Consider the following 22,689-nt stretch of genomic DNA (forward strand, 5'->3'; position numbering starts at 1 on the left):
GTGGGGCACCAGGGATGTCTGCAGTGGCACGGAGAGAATTTCTGTATTCGTCTCTCTCCTGCAGCTTTTTCAGCCTGAATCGATGGGGTGATGCAGGGCACCGGAGCCCTGCTGAGCCCTGGAGGAGTCACGGCCGCGCCCAGCACTTTGATATTTGATCTGTTGGAAGGAATTCAAAGAAGCGTGACGCCCCCCCCCCCCACCTTAGCATTGCTCTGGAGAGACTGGCTGATAGGGGAAGGCTGAGCAGGCCGGTGGAGCGGTGGGGACACGCTACTAGGCCACGCCAGGCCAAACGGTGCCAGGAAGGGCCGATAGGGTGGCAAGAGAGGGCATGGGAATGGAGGGGAAAATAATCCTGTTCCTAATGAGTAAGGGGCGCACTTTCCCTGCCTCCCTGCTCTCTGTGGGGCCGTCTCCCAGTGGACTTGCAGGCCAGAAAGCAGGGCCTCTCCTTACCGTCACGGCCAGCGGGTAGCTTTGTGGAAGAAAAAAGTCAAGGCCTCTTCGAAGGGAAGCCACACGCTTCATTTCCTCTCCCCTGCCCGAGTGACTGTGGCTCAGCGGCCTCTTCCAGCGGGGCACGGAATGACCACAGCCATGATCTGAGTTTGGGTCCCTCCCTGCTAGAAGCACAGGCCTCCCCCTAGCTGAACTATAGAAGCGACACCATTAGCCGGCAGCAGCAGTAGGCCATTATCCCCTTCCCTGGAGCAGCCACTCAAGGGGAAAGCAGCAGCATTCCGGGGCGTTGATGACATTGTCTCCTCTTTTCTGCAGGCGCCTCTCTGGAAACCAGCTCTCCCAGATCCCAGGAGAAGCCTTTTCCGGCCTCTACAGCCTGAAGACCCTGTAAGTACCACGCGCCTGTTGCACTCCTGCAGTGCCGCTGTCCCCGGGGGAGGGTCACGTGTGGCATGAGGCTTTGATTCAGAGGCAGGGGCCATGCCATAGTGCACCCAGTTGCCAGTTTCTGAATCCATGCAATGCCAAGCAAAGTCATGCGGCTCGCTGGGGGCCCTGACTTGCAGCTGGCTTTTGGCTTAGCTGGTTGGTTGCTCAGCCCCCCGCTTGGGGTGTTCAGAAAGGAAGGGTCGCTCAGTGGTTAGAGCAGAAGGCATGGATGGGGGAGAGCCTGCCTCCAGTCCTGACCTGTTGCATGACCTTACATAGCGTACACTGCCAGCGCTACGACATGTACCTGGGGACCAGCAGCTGGCCCAGTCCTGGACTCCTTATGCATCAGACATGTGGGTGATTTATCTGTGCTTTGTAAATCCTCCTCCCTTGCCAACAGGTTCTGTAGTTCTCTCCCCAGGCCTGCATTACACCCTGAGCCCAGGCCGTGGCTACCTCTGACGTGGCCTTGTCTTCCTAAGAGAGAAAACCAGCAATCTCTAGGCAGCATCGTTCTGAGACAAGACAGCTGTTTCCCCCAGGACTCAGACCATCCCTGCGGCTGTTCAGCCAAGCTCTTTCACTGGGAGACAGTAGTGTGGGACCCGGGGATGGCCCAGTGGGAGGCCACATGTGAGTGAAGGAGTCCTCCCAGAGCTGAATCTGCCTGACTTTCTGCTGCTCTGAGATGCTCCGGCGCAGTCTCTGCTCATCTCTCCAGCTGCCCGTCCTTCTTCCTCGCGCCACAAACATTTCTGAACATCTCTCCTGCCATAAACATTTTCCCCCGGAGGCCGTGTTTGGAACTTGCCCGCACTGTGAAATCGGCCTCGCCGGCACGGTTTCTGTGAAGCGAGCAGGTCCGAACCCGCTCCCAGGATTACAGAGCGCAGCCCTGTCTGCTAGGTCTTCTGAAGATGTAAAGTATGAATCCTGCCCAAAATCTCTGTGCTTAGCATTTAGGTTTCCCTTTATCCGGAGCCTGCATTAGGCAACATATCAAAGGAACAGAGGAGAAACCGCAGCTCCTCCACCCAGTCAACAAGGGGAACTTTCTACTATGGGAATTCGTGAGCTTTGAAAGCCTCTTTTGATTAGTTTATATTTGACTGACTCTCGGCCATCTGCAGATGCAGAATGTAGGAAGATCTCAAGGAGGTGTTTCTTCCGTAGCTTGCACAGCGCCCCCTGCTGGCTGAGCCAGCTCTTCCTCTCCAGACCCCAGACTGTAACACCTGTGGTCTTCGTCTGTGACAGGCCCAGATGCTAGGCCGGATGCCTCAGCAGGGACAGTGGGGTCGCTTCAGTAGAGAGGCAAGGCAGGACAATTCACAGGGAGCCGCCAAACGCTTCCTCCTAGGCTGCATCGCTGTATTCTCTCCATGCTGACTTGCTAAGATCCCTCTCCTCTGTACACAACCACCCTCAGGGCTAGCTCTTTGCAAGCCTGGCATGGGGTCCAGCACCCAGGCCAGAGTGGCAGTGTTCCCTGTAAGCCAAGCATTTGGGTGCCTGCCCAGGAGAGATTCAGATGCCATCCAGCTGATTGGCAGAGCACCCACAGCTGGCAGCATGTGTGTCTGCTGGTGGTGCACTTCTGCATGTGCCTCGGTGCGCAGAACAAAATTTATTCTGCACATGGATGGGAAAAAATTTAGAGGGAACATTGCGGGGTGGTCATATACGTGCCACAGGGACCTCACTCAGCGGGGGGGCAGCCTTGAGCAGGTGGTGCCTGGTCTGTCTTCCCACCTCCCAACTGCAAAAGACCAGAGAACTTGGGGGCTTTTTCCATGCTTGGGATAAGGCTTGCCTGGGAAGCGGAATTGGGGTGACTGTAGATAGATGTGAGGTGGCTGGAGCATGGAGGGGCAGGAAGGTTATTACGGGCCTCCCCCCCACACACACACAGGTGCAATTGTACTGTGGGCAGGGCTACACCCTGGGGCGGGGACTCAGGACAAACCCTGGAACTGAGGGGAGGGGGTTGGCGAACGAGCCCACCCCTCCCACTCTGCAATCGTGACCTGGTGCCAGGGGTCGGTGCCCTTCCCTCAGATTTGGCCCCTTCGCCATGACGGGGAGCAGCCAGGCCACACCGGAGAAGAGCTAAGTACCCAGGCACCAGGTCACCATGCCGCTTGGTTCGGGGGCCTTCACAAACAGGGGAAAAGGGAAAACGGCCCCCCTGCTCTTCCCCAACTAGGGAAGTGTGGCCTAGTGGGAATTTCCCTGAGGTGGGCATGCCACTCGCTGCGAGTCCGGGCTTAGAAGCCTTGTTATCCAGGGTTTGCCTTCCAGTGGGGAGGGGCAACCGAGGGGGCCAGTCCTGGGTCTGGCACTAGTCAGGAGTAGAATTCATAACGGGGATGACGGAATGAGGAGTGTGTCTGTACCATTTGCAGATCCCACCGGGGCGAGAGGGGTTGCAAGCACGTTGGCGGGCGGGATTAGCGTTAGTTAGGAGCACTCAAAACAAGGCCCTGGCGGATTGGCACTGCTGAAAAGGGACTGGGCCTTAGCGAGGCTCTCAAAGGAAAGAGGAGTCAGTGCGATGCAGGTGGAAAAAAGGCTGCTGCTATTCTGGGGTGTATTAAGGGGAGTGTCCTTCGTGGCACAGAGGAGTCAATGGTCCTGCTTTTTGGGGCACTGCTGAGGACTCCTTGGCTACGTCTAAATTGGCATGATTTTCCACAAATGCTTTTAACGGAAAAGTTTTCCGTTAAAAGCATTTGCCGAAAAGAGCGTCTAGATTGGCACGGACGCTTTTCCGCAAAAGCACGTTTTGCGGAAAAGCATCCGTGCCAATCTAGTCGCGCCTTTGCGCAAAAAAGCCCCGATCGCCATTTTCGCCATCGGGGCTTTTTTGCGCAAAGCAAATCTGAGCTGTCTACACTGGCCCTTTTGCGCAAAAGGACTTTTGCCCGGACGGGAGCAGCATAGTATTTCTGCAAGAAGCACTGATTTCTTACATGAGATCGTCAGTGTTCTTGCGGAAATTCAAGCGGCCAGTGTAGACAGCTGCCAGTCTTGACCCAGCCCTCTGGAATACTCTGTCCAGTTCTGGCTGCCACACGGTGAGGAAAAGGTGGACAAATTGAAGAGAGGGCAGTGGAGAGCAGCAAAGATTCTGAAAGGTTTAGAAAGCCTGACCTGCAAAGAAAGTTACAACACTGGGCATGTTTGGTCTTGAGAAAAGAACACTGGATCGGATAACAATCTGGAAATATGTTAAGGATTGTTGTAGAGAGGACCGTGATCCGTTGTTCTCTGTGTCCACTGAAGGCCGTAAGACAGGGTTGATCCCTTGAGACTGTCCCCCGGTGTGCTTATCATACCACTGTGCCCATCTAGCTGCCCTCTGCGGCACCCCACCACTCTGTCCTACTGGGTCAGGACTGTCTCTCCAAGCCAAGGCACAGAGTTGGGGTAACCACCCCCAACAGAGCAGCACAGATGCTGAATTTGCTCAGCCCTGGGAGGAATCGGCGATAAGGCCATTGACAGACAGCAGCACCCAGGGGAGAGACAGCCCGTAAATCTGCGTGTGTGTAAAAGTTATACCCAGAGAAAGCTCCTAAAGATTAATGAAAGAGCTGTGCACAGCTGCGTCTCTCCCCTCAAGTAACAATTATTGACACTGAGCTTGATAGTAAACAAAAGCACTTTTATTAAGCATAAAAAGCAGGATTTAAGTGAATGCAAGTGAAAACTGACAGATCAAAGTAAAAACTTAAAAAGCAACAAACGATCTGGTAGCACTTTATAGACTAACAAAACATGTCGATGGGATCATGAGCTTTTGTGGGCACAGCCCACTTCTTCAGATGACCGGAGTGTTGGAAGTCCAGAACCAAGAATAAATAAGGGAAGGAGGGAGTGGAAGAGGGAAAGAAAAAAATTAGAGAGGATGGGGGAGAAAAAAGAACATTGGTTAGATTAGTTTCAATGGGATAGTCGAACCAGTCTGTAACAGGAAAAACTTAAAAAACAACAAATAGTCTATTAGCACCTCAAAGACTAAATAATTACAAGAGGCTGATAACCATTCGTTTGCACTAGGAAAGGAAGAGTGCTAACACCAGATTCTACACAGACATCAAGAACCGTTGGCACCTTCATTGGTTGGTTGGTTGATAATGTGCAAGCCATCTGATTTAGACCATTTGCATGAGTGTTAAACTTGACAATGAAGTGGAGTTCCAATCCTTCTCTGTGTATTGTGTCCTCAGTGAGGACATGCAAGTTCGAATTTGTAAAATCAGGTGCCCAGAAGTCCAACTTAGTAAATTTGAAATAATCTCCTAGTGTAGACACGGCCGTATTGTTTGCTTGTGCCCGGCTTACTAAGCAATCCAGATGGTTCTGTACAAGTCACCTGTCCTCTTTGTTTATTTAATGCTGCCTTCATTTTTTTGTCCTCTGCAATCTTTATCAGGAATGAGCTTATGTTTTCTTCCAGGTCATTCATAAAAATGTCAGATAGTCTCAGGCCATGAGTCTCAGTCCCTGTGGGACTCCACTGGAAATATTCCTTCTTGATGATGAATCCCCATGGATAGTTACATTCTGAGACATATTGGTTAGCCAGTTTTTAATTCGGTTAAGGTGTGCAATGTCGCATTTTGATTGCTCTAGTATTTTAATCAAAATGTCATGCAAGATTGAGTGGAAACAGAGTACAGCCGGGGGGGGGGGGGGCTGACAGACTTGCCCAGCCTCTGAGCAAGGGGGAAGGAGGCTCTGCGTTCCCGGAAGAGGCGGGGCCTCAGGTGGAAGGGGCGGGGCCTCCGGTGGAAGGGGCGGGGCTGGGCAGGCAGCTCTCAGCACCACCCGGAGCTCCCCCTGCCCGGAGCATGCCACATTATGCTCCAGTAGCAATTTAAAGGGCCCAGAGCTCTGGCCACGTCTGCTCTTGCTACAATGGCAGCAGCCTGGAGCCCTAGGCTCCTTTGAATCGCCAGGTCCCGGGGTAATTTCCCTGTTTGCCCCTTCCCATCGGAGGGCCTGAATACAACACTCCTAGCGTTATCATCCAAACTTGTAATGGAAAACAATCAAATTAATTTGAAAGGATCTATTTCCCATAAGCCCATGCTGAGTGGCTTTAATTATATTACACTGCTTTAATTCCTTATTAATCAAGTCCCATATCAGCCACTCTATTAACGTGCCTCGAATCGATGTCAGGCTAAAAAACCTATAATTACCCAAGTTCACCCTTTTTAAATATTGGCACAAAATTAGCTTTCTACCTGTCTTTTGCAACTTCCCCAGGGCTTACCACTGATCAAGCATTAATGGTACCGCTCCTCAGCCAGATCTTTTAAAACTCTTGGGTGCAAGTTTTCTGGACCTGCTGATTTTGCTGTTGGCCTCCTGATATCTGATTCTGCATCCTGGATCTCTCTGCCTTCTTCACAGCAGCCTCTGTTGTGCCCTTTGACTGAGAGTGATGTTAAACGTCTCACAGAAATGCCCCTCACTGCAAGAGAGAGACTCCAAAGCTACTTTAGAATCCAGCTGAACCATAGCATCCACCTCTGGGGAGGTGCACAGGACTAGCTGGGACAACATAAGAACGACCATACTGGGTCAGACCAAAGGTCCATCCAGCCCAGTAGCCTGTCTTCTGACAGTGGCCAATGCCAGGTGCCCCAGAGGGAGGGAACACAACAGGTAATTATCACATGATCCCTCTCCTGTCACCCATTTCCAGACAAACAGAGGCTAGAGACACCGTTCCTACCCATCCTAGCTAATAGCCATTGACAGACCTAACCTCCATAAATTTATCTAGCACTTTTTTGAACTCTGTTAAAGTCCTAGTCTTCACAACATCCTCTGGCAAGGAGTTCCACGGGTTGACTGTATGCTGAGTGAAGAAAAACGTCCTTTTGTTTGTTTTAAACCTGCTGCCTATTAATTTAATTTGGTGACTCCTGGTTCTTATATTGTGGGAATAAGGAAATAACTTTTCCTTATTCACTTTTACCACACCACTCATGATTTTATAGACCTCTGTCCTATCCCCTCTTAGTCTCCTCTTTTCTAAGCTGGAAAGTCCAAGTCTTTTTCATCTCTCTTCATATGGGACCCATTCCAAACCCTGAATCATTTTTGTTGCCCTTTTCTGAACCTTTTCCAATGCCAATAGATCTTTTTTGAGATGAGGCGAGCACATCTGTATGCAGTATTCCAGATGTGGGCGTACCAGGGTTTTATAGAGAGGCAATAAGATATTTTCTGTCTTTTTCTCTATCCCTTTTTTAATGATTCCTCACAATCTATTTGCTTTTTCACTGCCGCTGCCCACGGAGTGGATGTTGTCAAAGATCTATCCACAATGACGCCCAAATCTGTAGCTGTAGCTAAATTAGTCCCCATCGTTTGATGAAGTGAAGGAAGGAAGAGTCTGTGCTTGTAGTGGCTGACCCGTTCAGGCTTCCCGGTGGAGATTAGTCATGGAAAGGGGTTTTAGCTTGCTAGAATTAATGCATTCCCAGTCTTTTCCTCACCGGGCACATTCAGCATCCTTGAACCTTGGCTGCCAGGGCCAGGTGTGGGGAGCAGGTTCCGAGCCAGGTTTGCAGGGATGTGTTAGGCTGTCGTGTGCTCTTGATTCACTGCTGAGCTGTTAGAGCTGCTTGAATTGTTTTCTGTAATGATGTTGTCAGCTTCTTGGGAGGGATCGCTGGCAGGTGGGCCTGTGAAACCCCTCCAGACTCTCTGCCATTTCCAGCTCCCTCCAGAAACGTTAACCCTCTCCCCCCCCCCCCACAAAATTACTGTGCCTCCAGCAGGCCCAGGAGCATGTAGCAGGCAGACTGAGTTTCCAGGGACTTGAAAAGCTGCCATGATAGGCCTGGGGAGAGCTCTGGCTTTAATTCCCCCTGAAGGGCTCTGGCCACTGAATGAGGGTGGGGAAAGAGGCAATCCCCGGCCCCGTGTGTGGGAGGGACCATTTCCCTGGGCGATTGGGCCCACAGAGCTTGTGGAGTCACTTGCTCGTGTGTGGAGCTGGTGTGATGGGGCAGCTCTCACACTGTCCTGTCAGACAGCGCCCTGGCCTGGGTTACACATGGCTGTGCCACCTCTCCGCTGGACTCTCCCCGGGCAACACCCCTGGGCGCGAAGCCTCACGGTCCACAACTCCGCAGCACAGCTCCGTGGCAACATGGGTGACCACGAGCTCACCACACCCGTCCTCCACCATCTATCAGGGCTCCCCATAGAGTCAAGGGCTCGGCCTTGTCGTGAGGAGACTGTGGCCCAGGCCCCGGGGACCTAAAAGATGGTGTCGAGCTCTGGGATGAAAACAGCACTTTGGAATCCCGCTGCCCACATTCAACAGAACTTTCCGCTCTACTCTGCGCTGGTTAGGCCTCAGTTGGAGTCTTGTGTCCAGTTCTGGGCACCGCATGTCAAGAAAGGTGTGGAGAAATCGGAGAGGGTCCAGAGAAGAGCAACAAGAATGATTAAAGGTCTAGAGAACATGACCTATGAAGGAAGGCTGAAAGAATTGGGCTTGTTTAGTTTAGAAAAGAGAAGATGGAGGGGGGACATGACAGCGGTTGTCAGTATCTAAAAGGGTGTCACAAGGAGGAGGGAGAAAATTTGTTCATCTTGGCCTCTGAGGATAGAACAAGAAGCAAGGGGCTTAAACTGCAGCGAGGGAGGTTTAGGTTGGACATTAGGAAAAAATTCCTAACTGTCAGGGTGGTTAAACACTGGAATAAATTGCCCAGGGAGGTTGTGGAATCCCCATCTGTGGAGATATTTAAGAGTAGGTTAGAGAAATGTCTATCAGGGATGGTCTAGACAGTATTTGGTCCTGCCATGAGGGCAGGAGACTGGACTCAATGACCTCTTGAGGTCTCTTCCAGTCCTAGTATTCTATGATTCTACCACGAGGGAAAGACTTGTCCTAGCTAGAGACAGAGCTTTCTCAAGAGCCAGATGCTGACTGCACAACAGTCCGAGATAGGAACTTACAAGTAGGGTTGCCAGATAGTTTACCCAAAAATACCGAATTTCCCCCCCCCCCCAAAAAAAAACACCGGGAAAAAAATTCTGTTGGGGGGGGCAAAAAAGAGGGGGAGACCAAAGTTGCTGAGAAAAAAAAGAACTCAGAGAGTTATTAAGTGTGTCATAGGGTTGCCAGGTGTCCGGTATTTTTGCCTCCTGGCCGGGAAAAAAATCAGAAAATACCAGACATTTTAGGTGTCCGTTATTTTCTGGATTTTTTTACCGGACAGGAGGCAAAAATACCGGACTGTCCGGGTCACTACCGGACGCCTAGCAATCCTACTCACAAACCTCACTGCCCTCTGCAATAGGTGCCAGGCCTTCCCTGATATAAACACGTACCTCTAAGAGCTGATACCCAGGACTGAATTTACAGATACCAAAGAGCATGAGCTATCACGGCAGGTGAGATGTCCAAAGGCCCCAGCCACCCAGAGGCACCAGACACTCCAGGTGCCTTAGAACTGCTTTAACGTGTGTCGTTGTTTGAGGTGCATTTTGTTCTGCAGAAGCAGGCCTGGCCAAAGAGTTTGCGGGGCCCAAGGCGGCGTGCTGTGTTAGGCTGAGCCGCACGGCTGCGTGGCTCCCAGTCAGGGCAGCGGGTGAGCGGCCGGGTGGGCAGGGGCCTTGAATGTGGGAGGCCCAATGCAACCACCTCGCTCACTTTGCCCAAAGGCCGGGCCGGCGCAGAAGTTTGGGATATTGAAAACTACCGACAGTGTGAGAAGTCACTGTAAATTCTCAGCGTCTGTTCCTTGTCCCTGCAGGGTAGTGGCTCTGTCGGGAAGCTGGAAAGCCGGGCCTAGCAGCAGCACTCAGTTCTCAAGCAGGCAGCCATGGGGAGGAGGGTGTTGTGCGTCAGTGTCTTAGGGAGCCGCCGGGTTTTTCTCTCTCTGGGGTGGGGCTCTGGGGCGCTATTGCTCTGGGTTCTGAGAAATCAAGTCGTGTTATGCCGCGGCCTTCCTGCAAGAGGGTTCCTGTCGCCCTTCTCAGCCTCCAGGCACCCCAACTGTGATGTTTGGGAGTGGTGGCTTTGCCAGGCGGACACTTATCCCCTGAGAGCGTGAATGTGCACCACCAGTCGAAACAAAACCCCTCGCTGTGGGGGTTGCTAATCAGCCAGGCGGCATCTGAATCTCCCCTGAGCTTACAAGGAGCACTGATCTCTACCCAAATGGGCATTTGCTGAGGGCATGACAGCATGCCCAGCGGGAAGCTGCATGGGCAGAGCAGCAGACTGGGTGGCAGGACGTCTACGTATTATTCCTGCCTCTGCTATTGGCTCACAATGAAGCTGCGTGGAAGCCACCAGAGCCCTCGGCCACATTATGACTTTCGTGGGCCCTAGGCACTTTTACCTTCGTGGGCCCCTTCCTCCATAAAAAAAAAATATTCAAAATTATTTTGTATATCACTTTAAATACTTCAACATTTTTTTTTCTGTTTTAGGCAAAATGTAAGAGATTTTCGTGGGCCCTAAAAGTTTCATTTTTTTCTGATGTGAGAAAAAATTTAAAACATTTTCTTCGACCCTAAAAGTTCATTTTTTTTCTTCTGATTGTAAAAGAAATTAAAACATTTTCGTGGGCCTAGGCACTGTGCCTACTGTGCCTGATGGATAAGTCGGCCCTGCCAAAGCCAATCCGAACTGTTCCCCTGGAACTAATGGGCTAGTTATGGCCCCAGTCTGTCTGTCTCTCTCCAAAGCAGCCTGGTCCCTTAGTTACTGCATAACTCTCGTGGTCCTTCACCATCTTCAGAACCTGCTTCTGTATCTTCTGGGGTCCTTCCTCACCTGGCCTGAGTTCTTGTTCCAGGTGTGACCTCACCTGCACCCAGCAGGGTGCCTCAGCCCTAGCAGCCGCAGCTCCATCCCCATGTGTACCTTGCACTGCTGTTGGAATGCACCCAGTCCCCTTGCTAGCCTGTCGGAGCAGGGAACCCTCCCTCATTGGTCCTAATGATAATTGATTAACAATGGTGATGTATAAAGAGCAGTAACGTGTGGGTCTGTGTGGAATCTCATTATTCTTACAAACACCAGAATGAGAGAACCCAGCCCCCTGTGGAGGGCCTGTGTATGGGTACATCTATGGGCAACGCTATTATACCGGAGTATCCCGAAATAGCTATCTCGCATCTTCATAGCGAGCCCATTATTTCAGGCTTGCTATTCCAACGTCCTTGCCACCCTCATTCTACAGAGAGTCAGGGACGTTTCGGAATAGCACTTTATGTTGGAATTTGATGCTGTGTAGACAGCCCAAATGCCAAAATAAGCTATTCTGAAATAGCATTGAAATAAGATACGCAATTTCAATGCTATTTCAAAATAGCTTATTTCATAATTGCGTAGCTCAACTTGCGTATTTTATTTCGAGTTACGGTGCAGTGTAGACACCCCCTCTGTGTGCTCCCAGAAGGATATGCAACACCAGGATCCATCCCCTATAAATGTGGGGCCAGTCCTCCACCATCAAGACTTGGGAGTCAGGAGAGAACCCTTTAATGTCCCACACAGCCCACTGCCTTCCTCAAATGTTCCCATCAAACACCACCTCATTCCCTATGGAACTCTCTGCTGCAGGATCCTTGATCCCTCTATGCTGCAGGTTTAAATCCCAGCTCAGGTAGACAGTCCTCTGCTAGCTCTGCTCAGGCTGACATTTAAGAACTTCCCAGTGGCCATGACAGCGCAGGGGCGTTCTGGGCTAGCCACCTGAGTACATCCCGAGGATCTTAGATGGGACTGTACATGGATGGCTGCCCATGCCACAGTAGCCTGGAATGCCAGTGAGCAGAGCTAACATGGGTATGTCTTGCTGTGCTGGGAGTTACGCCGCCAGCCGCAATGCAGACACCACGTCTGTGCTACGCTCTGCGTTTTGGGAACTCTGGGCCCCCTGAACATAACTCCCATCCCCTCCAGCTTTGGTCTTTGGTCTCTAGGCTTTGCCTAGGAAGTGGAGAAAGCCTCCCAGTTGTTGGTTTTTTAACAGCCTTTTCTTTTCTCATTACAGGATGCTGCAGAACAACCAGCTAAGGCGGATTCCTGCCGAGGCACTGCGGGATCTTCCAAACCTCCTGTCTCTGTAAGCCATGACCGATCCCCGTAGGGAGCTGCCCGCTGGCCGTTTGTTTCTTGTCCCTTCTGCCTGGCCTTTCCCAACCCGAGCGACTGGCCCTGCTTTTGTGGGGAGGGAGAGACCTGCTGTGGCAGGATCACGCTGTCTGGCTCGGGTTGCTGGAATGACACCTCCCCGTGGGAAAAGGCCACCGCAGCTGTTGTGCATTTCCAGGAGCACTGGGAAAAGGCTCTCCAGGAGGCAAGCTCTCCCCCGAGCCTTGCAGTTACAGTGCAGCCGGCAGCAGCGCCGGGCCTCACAGTTTTGAGTAGAGGACACAGGCCTTGATTGCGTGCAACAATTTATCTGCAGAGGTACCAACCCCGCGCCCCAGTGGAGCTGTACGTAGGCTGGAATGAGTGCTTAGTACCCAGGGGTGATGCCTATCCAGGAAGGGGAATAAGCTGTGCCCATTTAAGACCCATCAGTCTGAGTTAAAAGAAATCACCCCAGTAACCGAACTAGGTGTACTAGTACAACTTTCAGGGGTTGTCCTGGACAGTTGAGTTTGTTTACACTAAGAAAGTTTAGGTGACCCAGCTACGTTGCTCAGGGGTGTGAAAAATCCATCATAGTGGTGTAGTTAAGCCAACCTAACCCCTGGTGTAGACAATGCAGGGCCAATGGGAGAATTCTTCCACCAACCTACCTACTGCCTCTTGAATAGTAATAGAGATGTAGCCGTGTTAGTCTGGTCTTGCTGAAACAAAAGACAGGACTATGCAGCATTTGAATTTATTCAAAGGTTGAAATAATCCTTATTCCTCCTACAACGAGGTTTACCAGTTATTTCGGAAGAAGGGTTTTCTTTTGAAATAACGGCATCTACACAGCGGTTCTTTTTTCAGAATAGCGCTATTTTGAAATAGCGCCGTAACGCAAATATGCATGAAGCGTGGGGAATTCAAATCCACGCTTCATTTGCAATTTCGTTCAGCTGCATTTGCATCCCTCTCCTGAAATAGGGTGCAAGTGTAGACATACCCATTGCCTGTGTCTATACTGATGGCTTCTTGCGCAAGGGTTCTTGTGCAAGAACTCTTACACAAGAACACGTCCACACGGCCATGTGCTTTTGCACAAGAGCATCCATGGCAGTGTGGATGCTCTCTTGCACAAGAAAGCTCTGATGGCCATTTTAGCCATAGGGGTTTCTTGTGCAAGAAACCCCTGCCGTGCGTCCACACTGCCCTCTTGCACAAGAGCTCTAGCACAAGAGGCCTTACACCTGTTAGAAAAGAGCGTAGCTCTTGCGCAAGAAGCCCTCTCTTACCACGCTTTACTGTAAATCTTGCGCAAGAGCGAGTGGGCAGTGTGGACACTGCGGAAGAATGGCCCTTCTTGCGCAATAACCCGTCAGTGTAGACATAACCCTAGAGACTAGCAAAAATACAGAGATAGTATCATGAGCTTTTGTGGGCACAGCCCACTTCTTCAGATGGGACGGTCTTGGTCAGCATAGCAGCACTTGTGTAAAGTTTGGGGGTACGGCCTGTCAGGTTTCCCAAACACAGCAGTGTCGGACACCCCCCGTCTGAGGGTGCTTAGGCGCTTGCAGGATCTAGGTTGCATCAGGAAGTTCGCTTTTCGATCACAGCCATTGGCACGGAGCACAAAGCAACGACTTCCTAGGCAGTTCTCCTGCTGATACAGGGAGCGTCTGTATAGTCTTCTCAGCTTTGCGGTGCTGTGGCCCACTGACGTGACACTGAAAACAGGTGCGTTTGAATGGCACCCGCGCAGCCACTGAGCCGTGGCTTCCCAGGCGTGGGCTCTTAGGCAGCAGGGGAGGTATATTCCAGCTGCACACACCTGCAGTGCTCTGCAGCATGGCAGATCCTGGCACAGGCGAGGTTGTGTTGTTGTTTGTGACGTGGCACTGAGCTGAGCACATCCGGCTGCATCCAGGATCCAGCTCAGCTCCATAAAACCACCCAGCTGGTCCCCAAGAGCGGAACCAACGCTCGGGAATCCCCTTCCCAGTTCCCGCGGGGCTGGAGCGACTGTAGCAAAATTGCTGAAGTTGCCCCCCTCTGACACCAGAGTGGTATTTGGCTCAGTGGGATTCACGCTGGGACTGGATTGGCCCGTGGGATGCAAACGCACGCTCGCAGGGTGTGACGTAGTGGGGGTACCTTGCTGGTTGCTATGCTGGGCAGTGGGTTGTGAGTGACCTCCACTGGCTGCAGCACGGCCCAGCAGGGCAGTCATTATGCAGAGGGGACTCCAAACCTGTCTGACCAGTTATCTCCCAGGGAGCGGAACAATGGGAAGAAGGGGAGTGGAGCCCTGGCTGGGGGCAGGGCTGGAAGTGAGTGAGTTAGTTTCTGTCGGGGAGCATGGAGGAGACAGCCTAGGGAAAGGGGCTGGGATTTAGGGGCTCAGTCTCCCTCATCTCAAGGGGGGCTGAGGCATCTTAGGCCTGCCCTGTAACCAGATGACATCTGTGCTGTGCTGTATCCTGGAGAAGCAATAAACTCCCTCTATTCTACTGGCTGGTGGAGTCTGTTCGTGCCACTACGGGGGTGCAGGAGATGGGGGACCCTGACACGCCGTCACACAGGGCTATTCCAAAAGGTCTGGGAGCAGAAAAGCAACGACGTTGCCGGGCTCCTTACGCAGCCGGGAGAGTGTGTAGCGACCACTCAGGCCCAGGTGCATCCAAATAATCATGTTCACAACTCTACACAACATGCCAGGACTAGCCACATACACAGACAGCTACTACAGCCAGATTGGGCCACATGAAAACACAGTGAGCACCATTAGAGGGCTCCTAGACTATTTAAAGAGCTACTACGCTCCTCTTCTCTATTATATTCATAAAGAAGAGACTTTATGGGCTTAAATGGGATTAAACGGCAGCAAGGGAGGTTGAGGTTGGACATTAGGAAAAACTTCCTGCCTGTCAGGGTGGTTAAACGCTGGAATAAATTGCCTGGGGAGGTTGTGGAATCTCCATCGCTGGGGATATTTAAGAGCAGGCTGGACAGACACCTGTCAGGGATGATATAGATCAGGGCTACTCACCACATGGCCCGTGGGCGGGATCATCTGATCATGGCCTCCATTGGGAACACGCTTCACAACAGCGAGTCAATGTAATGGTCTTCTTTTGATCTGCATTTTATTAGTTAAATTCCTGGACTGTCATTGCTCGTTAAAAGTGCTGTCATATGGCTGGAAATTGGGTAAATGTTGCATTTTATTAATATCAGCAGAACTGACTTAAATGGGGTCTGCATGTGGTGTAGTCTTGCCTTAATCTTTGCATTCGTGCCTGTCAGTGTGAAATAAGCTATTTGCATATATTTGCATGTATGTACAACCACACTTAAGTTGCGGCCCTCGGCATGTGCTGTGAGTTTCATTGTGGCCTCTGGGGCTTCCAAAGTTGAGTAGCCCTGATCTGGATGGTGCTTGGTCCTGCTGTGAGGGCAGGGGACTGGACTTGATGACCTCTCGAGGTCCCTTCCAGCTCTAGCGGGCTTATGATTCTGTTATTCATCTCGGCTGTATCTAGACTGACACGTTTTTCCACAAAATCATCTGCTTTTGCGGAAAAACTTGCCAGCCGTCTACACTGGCCGCTTGAATTTCCGCAAAAGAGATGAAAGGTGGTGGGCTCAATAGTAGCGAGCTTCTTTGTGTGGTAAGGCCAATCGAAAGCGAAGCCGTTTTCCTCAGGCACCATTGATGCGGCCAATACATCTTTCAGTGCAAGTAGCTGGCCCCTTGGCCACAGGCCCATGAGTTCTAGCCGAGTCTCCGCCGAGACAGCCGTTTCTGAAGAAGGCAGTTCTGTAGTCAGGGGTGGGATTTTTTCTCTTCATCTTCAAAGATTTATGAGTAATTTTCCACACGTTTATGAGGCTCGTGTGTATTCATTACCAGCCTCGTAACCAGATTGGAACATCCGTCTATCAGTGTAGCGTGGCTTCCAAGCATTACACGGGAGGGGATGTGAGAATTGATTTGTTCACCTGGCCCAGAGCTTCTGGTCTTTCCATTCAGAAATGGGAAAGGGTTTTATGGCACTTCATGGCTGTTCCTCACCCTGAGTTATGGGACTTGCCTGGCACTTGGTAGGCTATTAGCTGACCTGCCGTGCGTCAGGGAACACGTCGTAAAGCATCGTACGCTGACGGGACTTGCAGACGGGAGCAAACTTGTGTGTGTGTGTGGGAGGGAGAGGGTGGATAAAAACCGATTGTACGGTGTATGTTTTCTCACTCTGGCAGCCTTAGAACCAAAATCTCCTACAGTCTAGGCCTGCAGCTGCATCGGTGACATCACTGTCTGTCGCCCCAGCAACCGTTGTGAAGTCACAACACAGTGACTTGGGTGTTGGAAGCAGAGTCGGGCAGGGAGGGATGAAACTCGCAGGTAGACTCCCCAAAATGCAGGAGAACATTTGGGTCAGAGACAGTGCGTTTGATTTGCTTTGGGGGTGTGGGAGCGAAATCAGGATTTTGACTTCTCATGATTGTGCAGATGTTATTTGTTGGGAAATCGCTCAGGAATGGTTGAAGGCCATGCTGCTCTGCCCGATTGGCTGGACAGTCGGGGGATCGATTTCGTGCCTCTGTGTGCCGTTTAGTTTCATTCATGCTCTGAGACCAGTCTTCTAAGTCATGTGGCATTGTTTCTGCCCTCTGTTTGGAGAGCTGGACCTGTTTGAACGGGAAAATAAAAATCACAATAACAGAGTGTGTGTCTACACAGCACGCCTGTTATTTCGCCAGAATTTCGAAATAACGGGCTTCTTACCCTGACTTCTGTAACTCTCCTTGAATGAGGAGGGAAGGAAGGTGGAGGGAAAGTATTCTTCCTTTGACTTCTTGCTGTGTAGACCGCGTCTAAAGTCGAGTTAAAATACTTCCACTTCAGCTACGCAGTTACTGTAGCTGACGCTGCGGATCTTAACTCGACTTTAGCCTGCAGTGTAGACGTGCTCTTGGAGGCCAGCTGCTCCCCGAACAAAAAGCCATATTGCAAATACAAAGGGCTCATAGGTGAACTGACCGGCCATACGGCGTTCAAACAGATGAGCCCTTTTGCATCATGGGCCCTGGACTGAAATGAAAGGCCCCAGCTACATTTGAGTATGTCTACACGAGCCCCCTAGTTTGAACTAGGGTGGCTAATGTAGGCATTCGAACTTGCAAATGAAGCCCAGGATTTAAATATCCCGGGCTTCATTTGCATGTTCCCAGGAGGGCGCCATTTTTAAATCCCCTTAGTTCGAACTGACTGCCCGCGGCTACCCGTGGCAGTCAGAAGTTAATCCGAACTGAGGGTATGTCTACACTAGAAAGTTAGTTCGAACTAACGGACGTTAGTTCGAACTAACTTTCCTATGCGCTACACTAGCGCTCCGCTAGTTCGAATTTGAATCGAACTAGCGGAGCGCTTAGTTCGAACTAGGTAAACCTCATTTTACGAGGACTAACGCCTAGTTCGAACTAGCTAGTTCGAACTAAGGGCTGTGTAGCCCTTTAGTTCGAACTAGTGGGAGGCTAGCCCTCCCCAGGTTTCCCTGGTGGCCACTCTGGCCAACACCAGGGAAACTCTATGCCCCCCTCCCGGCCCCGGACCCCTTAAAGGGGCACGGGCTGGCTACGGTGCCCGTGCCAGGTGCAAGCCTGCCAGCACCCAGCTAGCAGACCCTGCACCTGGCACGGCACAGAGCCACCCACCCGATGTCCCCCAGCCCACCCCCTCTTGCCGGGACCAGGCTGGCGGCTCCCGGGAGCTTGCCCTGGACCGCAAGAGGCGGGCACCTTCCTGGGCTAGTGCGGACATCGTGGACCTCGTCCACGATCTCCGCACTAGGCACAGGAAAGTGGCCGTCTAGGGCAGGAGAGCTGCCAGCCTGGCCACCCAGGACCAGGTGTGCATGAAAATCAAGGGGGTCCACTGAGACCCCCGACACTGAGCCCTGAGCTTACAATGGCCGTACTGGGTCAGACCAAAGGTCCATCTAGCCCAGTAGCCTGTCTGCCAACAGCGGCCAACCCTAGGGACCCTGGAGGGGATGGACCGAAGACAATGACCAAGCCATTTGTCTCGTGCCATCCCTCTCCAGCCTTCCACAAACTTTGGGCAGGGACACCACTCCTACCCCCTGGCTAAGACTACTCCATGGACCCAACCTCCATGACTTGATCTCACTTCCCTTTAAACTCTGTTCTAGTTGTAGCCTTCACAGCCTCCTGCAGCAAGGAGTTCCACAGGTTAACTATTTGCCTTGTGAAGAACAACTTTCTGTTACTAGTCTGAAGCCTGCTACCCATTCCTTTCCTTTGGTGTCCTCTAGTCCTTCTATTATGGGAACTCATGAAGAACTTTTCTGAATGCACCCTCTCCACCCAACCCCTGCTTTTAAAGACCTCTATCCTGTCCCCGCTCCGTCTCCTCTTTTCTAAGCTGAACAGTCCCAGTCTCTGTAGCCTCTCTTCATCTGGGACCTGTTCCCAACCCCTGATCATGTTAGTTGCCCTCCCCTCTCCCAGCCTTTCTCTTCCCCTCTCCCACCTCCTTTTCCCAGTCTCCCCCAGTTTTTTTCAATAAAGACAGAGTCAATGTTGGAAGAAACGTTATCTTTATTTTGTACATCAATAAGAAGGGGGGCTAGGGAAGGGCAAGTGGAAGGAGGTGAGGGAGGAATGGGGTACGAGCCCCCGATGGGGAGGACTGGGCTGGCTCTGCGGGCTTCTGGGGGTGGAAGCTCTCCTGCAGCCCCCCAATTACTCCCTCTCCCCAGATGGCAGCCTGCGGCAAGTGCAGCCGGGCTGATGGCCGAGTGGTGTGATGTGCCCAGTGTGGGCACTCAGGGCACTCCAAGCCAGAACTTCTTTGCAAGCGGGGCACCCCTGAGAACTGTGTGTCCGGGGTGGGGGTCGGGACCCTTTAAGCGCAGCCCTCGGCTAGCCTGAGACAGTATCTCCATGCTCTAAGTCCTCCTTTTATGCCCTGCCGGCACTGCTTCCGGCCATCCTTAAGCCCTGTTCAGAGTCCACTCAATGTGGACTTACTAGTTCGAACTAGCAAAACGCTAGTTCGAACTAGTTTTTAGTTCTAGATGCGTTAGTTCGAACTAGCTTAGTTCGAATTAACTAATTCGAACTAAGTTAGTTCGAACTAGCGCTGTAGTGTAGACGTACCCTAAGTCCTTAGTTCAGATTAACTGTTACCCCTCATTGTGGGAGGCTAGTTCGAACTAGGGGGCTAGTGTAGACATACCCTTTGGGACCCCGTTAAACGTAAGAACAGAGGGCACGGAGGGAAGTGGATTCAGTTTGGATTCAGGCGTCTTCAGACCTGAGAGCAGGATTGTCTGCTGTACTGGGGGAGCTCCCATTGTCGATTTCTCCCCGGGGTTTAGATGCACACTTGGTTTTCGGAGCGGGACGTTTCTGATCAAGGCGCCTTAGCAAAGTGTGACATGGATCTCGGTGCAATGGGTCATAGCCACTGTGACAAAGAAATGGGGAGGTAGGTGTTGGGGGGGAACCAGGGCCCACCCTCTACTCCAGCCCAGGGCCCTAGGATAATAGCTGCTCGTGTGAATCCCCAACACCTGCTCGAATACAGCTCCAAGACCCCTGGCTACTTCCCCTGCACCTTCCTTCTCTCCGGTTCATCCTCCTCGCTGTGGTCTCCATTCCCCCTACTACCTCCTCCTTCCTCCCAGCTGTATGCACCCTACCACTGCAGGCAAGCTTCTTTTATAACCAGTCTAAACTGGTTTTCTTAATTACCCCCAGGTGTCCTAATTGGCCTTGGCTGACCTGACTCTGCAGGCCTGGTCAATTAGCCCCAAGGGTTCCACTACCCCCGATTGCTTCTGCTGGTTCTAAACCAGCCCCTCCCTGCTGCTCTGGGAGCAGAGATCTCCTCAGTCTGAGGCTTATAGATCTGCCCTCCACTGCTTTGTTGTAGCCTCTGTTCAGTCCCTGTCACACCCTGGAGAGCAGCGCGTCTGCGTTGCTGCCGTGCCCCCAGCTGGCAGGTTGGACGTGCGACTGTATCGAGAGCCGAGAGCTGATCAGGTTCGCAGAAGCTGCTAGTCCGAGGCCGGGGGTGGAGCTTGAGAAAACGCCAGCCCGTAAGCACGCCCAGGAGGATGCAGGAAGAATAGAGCAGGCAAAGCAGTGAAGAGGAAGGGGTAAGAAGTGCTCCCCCATAGTAACTGACCCCCATGCAGGTTAGACTGCATGATGTTTGGGGAGGGAGGTCTGGCTCCCCTAGCCCTCACTACTGCAGGCAGCTAAAAGGCTGGGAGCCCACCCCAGGAAATGCCAGGCCCTAGTGACTTGACCCGCTCAGCTGTGCTTATGTGGGGGTTAGAAGCGGCAACTCATGACTGACCCCTGCTGGGCGTTTCCTTGCAGCAGGTGTTGCACTTGATCCTGTCTATGCATGGGGACAAGCTGGCTCCAGGGAGTGGGTGGCCAGATGTAAGAACATAAGAACACAAGACCAAAGGTCCATGCAGCCCAGTACCCTGTCTGCCGACAGCGGCCAACGCCAGGTGTCCCAGAGGGAGTGAACAGAACAGGAACTGATCAAGCCATCTCTCTCCTGCCATCCATCTCCATCCCCTGACAAACAGAAGCCAGAGACACCGTTCCTTACCCATGCTGGCTAATAGCCATTAATGGACTTAACCTCCATGAATTTAACTAGTTCTCTTTTGAACCCTGTTCTAGTCCTAGCCTTCACAACCTCCTCTGGCAAGGAGTTCCACAGGTTGACTATGTGCTGTGTGATGAAGAACTTCCTTTTATTTGTTTTAAACCTGCTGCCCATTCGTTTCCTTTGGTGGCCTCTAGTTCTTATATTATGGGAAAAAGTAAATAACTTTTCCTTATCCACTTTCTCCACACCACTCATGATTTTATAGACCTCTATCCTATCCCCCCTTTGTCTCCTTTTTTCTAAGCTGAAAAGTCCCAGTCTGTTTAATCTCTCCTCATATGGGACCCGTTCCAAACCCCTCATCATTTTAGTTGCCCTTCTCTGAACCTTTTCTAATGCCAGTATATCTTTTTTGAGATGAGGCGACTACATCTGTATGCAGTATTCAAGATGTGGGTGTCCCATGGATTTATATAAGGGCAATAAGATATTCTCCATCTTATTCTCTATCCCCTTTTTAATGATGCCTACCATCCTGTTTGCTTTTCCTCCTGCTGGCTGCCATCTTGCACTGGTGCTGTAGCTGCGGCGTGCTGTCTCTACGTTCTCTGTCCTTCCCCTGCCGGGTGCCTGCTCTTTCCTGCCCGCTGCCAGGGGCCCCTACGATTTGTGACTCACCTGTTTGAAAGGTCTGGGGGAGTTTTTAAAACTGCCTCGCACAGGAGCAAATGCGCCCTGTTCCCCCACCTGATCTGTCCCCCTGCCCCACTGGTGCTGTACCCTCTTCACTCTGAGAGTCGTGGAACCCCCTGACTGGAAGGTCCATCCATCCGCAGCCCCAAGTGGGGACTCTTAGCCCAGAGGCGCTCTGTTTATGGAATCCCCGAACCATTATAGCCTGGCCCAGCTGCCTGCTTTGGAGGGGCTGCTTCTCACAGGGCCCGGCTCTGCCCTTTCGGAAGCCGAACGGGAGGGATTAGAAAGAAGAGCACGTACACCTGACGGCAACGTCTGGACAAATCACAGCGGGTGCCAGCCCCTTATGTAACGTTCCAGCCCAGTTGCGAAGTCCTGGCAGGGTGTCTGGCTCCCAGCGGTTTATAGGTGTGGTAGCAGAATGCCGTGAGCATCTGGAATAGTCGTGTGTCGGTCTAATTAACGACTCTGCAGCTTGCGAGCTCTCACCCAACGCAGATGGGCACCGCCTCTGTTCTTCTGCCAGATGACAGGAGTCCAAGGCGTTTCAAAGCAAGCAGGTGCTAGGCATTATAATTACCGGCCTTGCCGCCGGAGAGCCAGAGAAAGAGGGAAAAGCGTCATGGTGGATTGAAAGCCCCAGATAAACTCTTGGCTTTTCTCTCGTGAGCGATTGCCTGGCCTTCTGGTAGCTTCCCTGCAGAGCCGCACTGAGGAGCGGCGCTTCGAAGGCAGCGGGCTGGTTCCACAGCGGGTGTTACCTCAGGCCACTTTGCAGCAATGGGAGCTGCCAGAACTCCTCCAGCGCTGGCAGCTGTTCAATCATCCCCAGCGAGCTGCAGCCACTTCTCTCATCCGGTTTTCAGCCCATGTGCTCCTGGTAGCACCCCTGTGAGGCCCCTGCTGCCATTCAGCCAGGCCACGGGGGGCTATGGCCCTCTCTGCGGTAGGACTTAACAGCCACCGGTCCAGCCAGAGCGTGTGCCTCACTAGGTTGATACCCTCACAGATGGCGGAAGGGCCTGTTTAATCCCTCCCCCCCTCAGGTTGGACGGGATCCCAAGCCTTCCCTCTCCTGGCACAGTGGCAGGACGGGCTGCGCCATCCCTTGGCCACACAGGCACTGCAGTCTCATGGCGAGGAAGCCAGAAGCAAGACCCCTGGGAGCAATTTTTTCCTCCCTGAAAGGCCTCAGGAATTTCCAGTCAGGTCAGCTAGCCCCAGTTTGGCCAATATCCATGGCAGAGGGGCATGTAATGTTTGAGGACGTGCAGGGTCCTCTGTGATGAGCCCCTGCTGT

At 52.1% G+C, this 22,689-nt stretch overlaps 1 protein-coding gene across 5 annotated transcripts in view; it reads left to right on the plus strand.

The window, feature by feature from the left end:
• Positions 1-22,689, plus strand: part of LGR6 (leucine rich repeat containing G protein-coupled receptor 6) — a 168,106-nt gene that overhangs the window by 61,661 nt on the left and 83,756 nt on the right. For 3 of the 5 annotated variants that reach the window (XM_075910202.2, XM_075910201.2, XM_075910204.2), the window contains exons 3-4: positions 781-852; positions 11,946-12,017. In XM_075910202.2, coding sequence (XP_075766317.2) covers positions 781-852; positions 11,946-12,017 — 144 coding nt within the window. Of the gene's footprint in view, positions 1-780; positions 853-11,945; positions 12,018-16,406; positions 16,469-19,961; positions 20,221-22,689 lie in introns of those variants that run through there. The other 2 variants (XM_075910207.2, XM_075910206.2) reach the window with 2 other exon arrangements.

This window comes from Pelodiscus sinensis, chromosome 27, assembly GCF_052426305.1.
Source record: "Pelodiscus sinensis isolate ZL-2025 chromosome 27, ASM5242630v1, whole genome shotgun sequence".
In the NCBI taxonomy this organism is placed as follows: Eukaryota; Metazoa; Chordata; order Testudines; family Trionychidae; genus Pelodiscus; species Pelodiscus sinensis.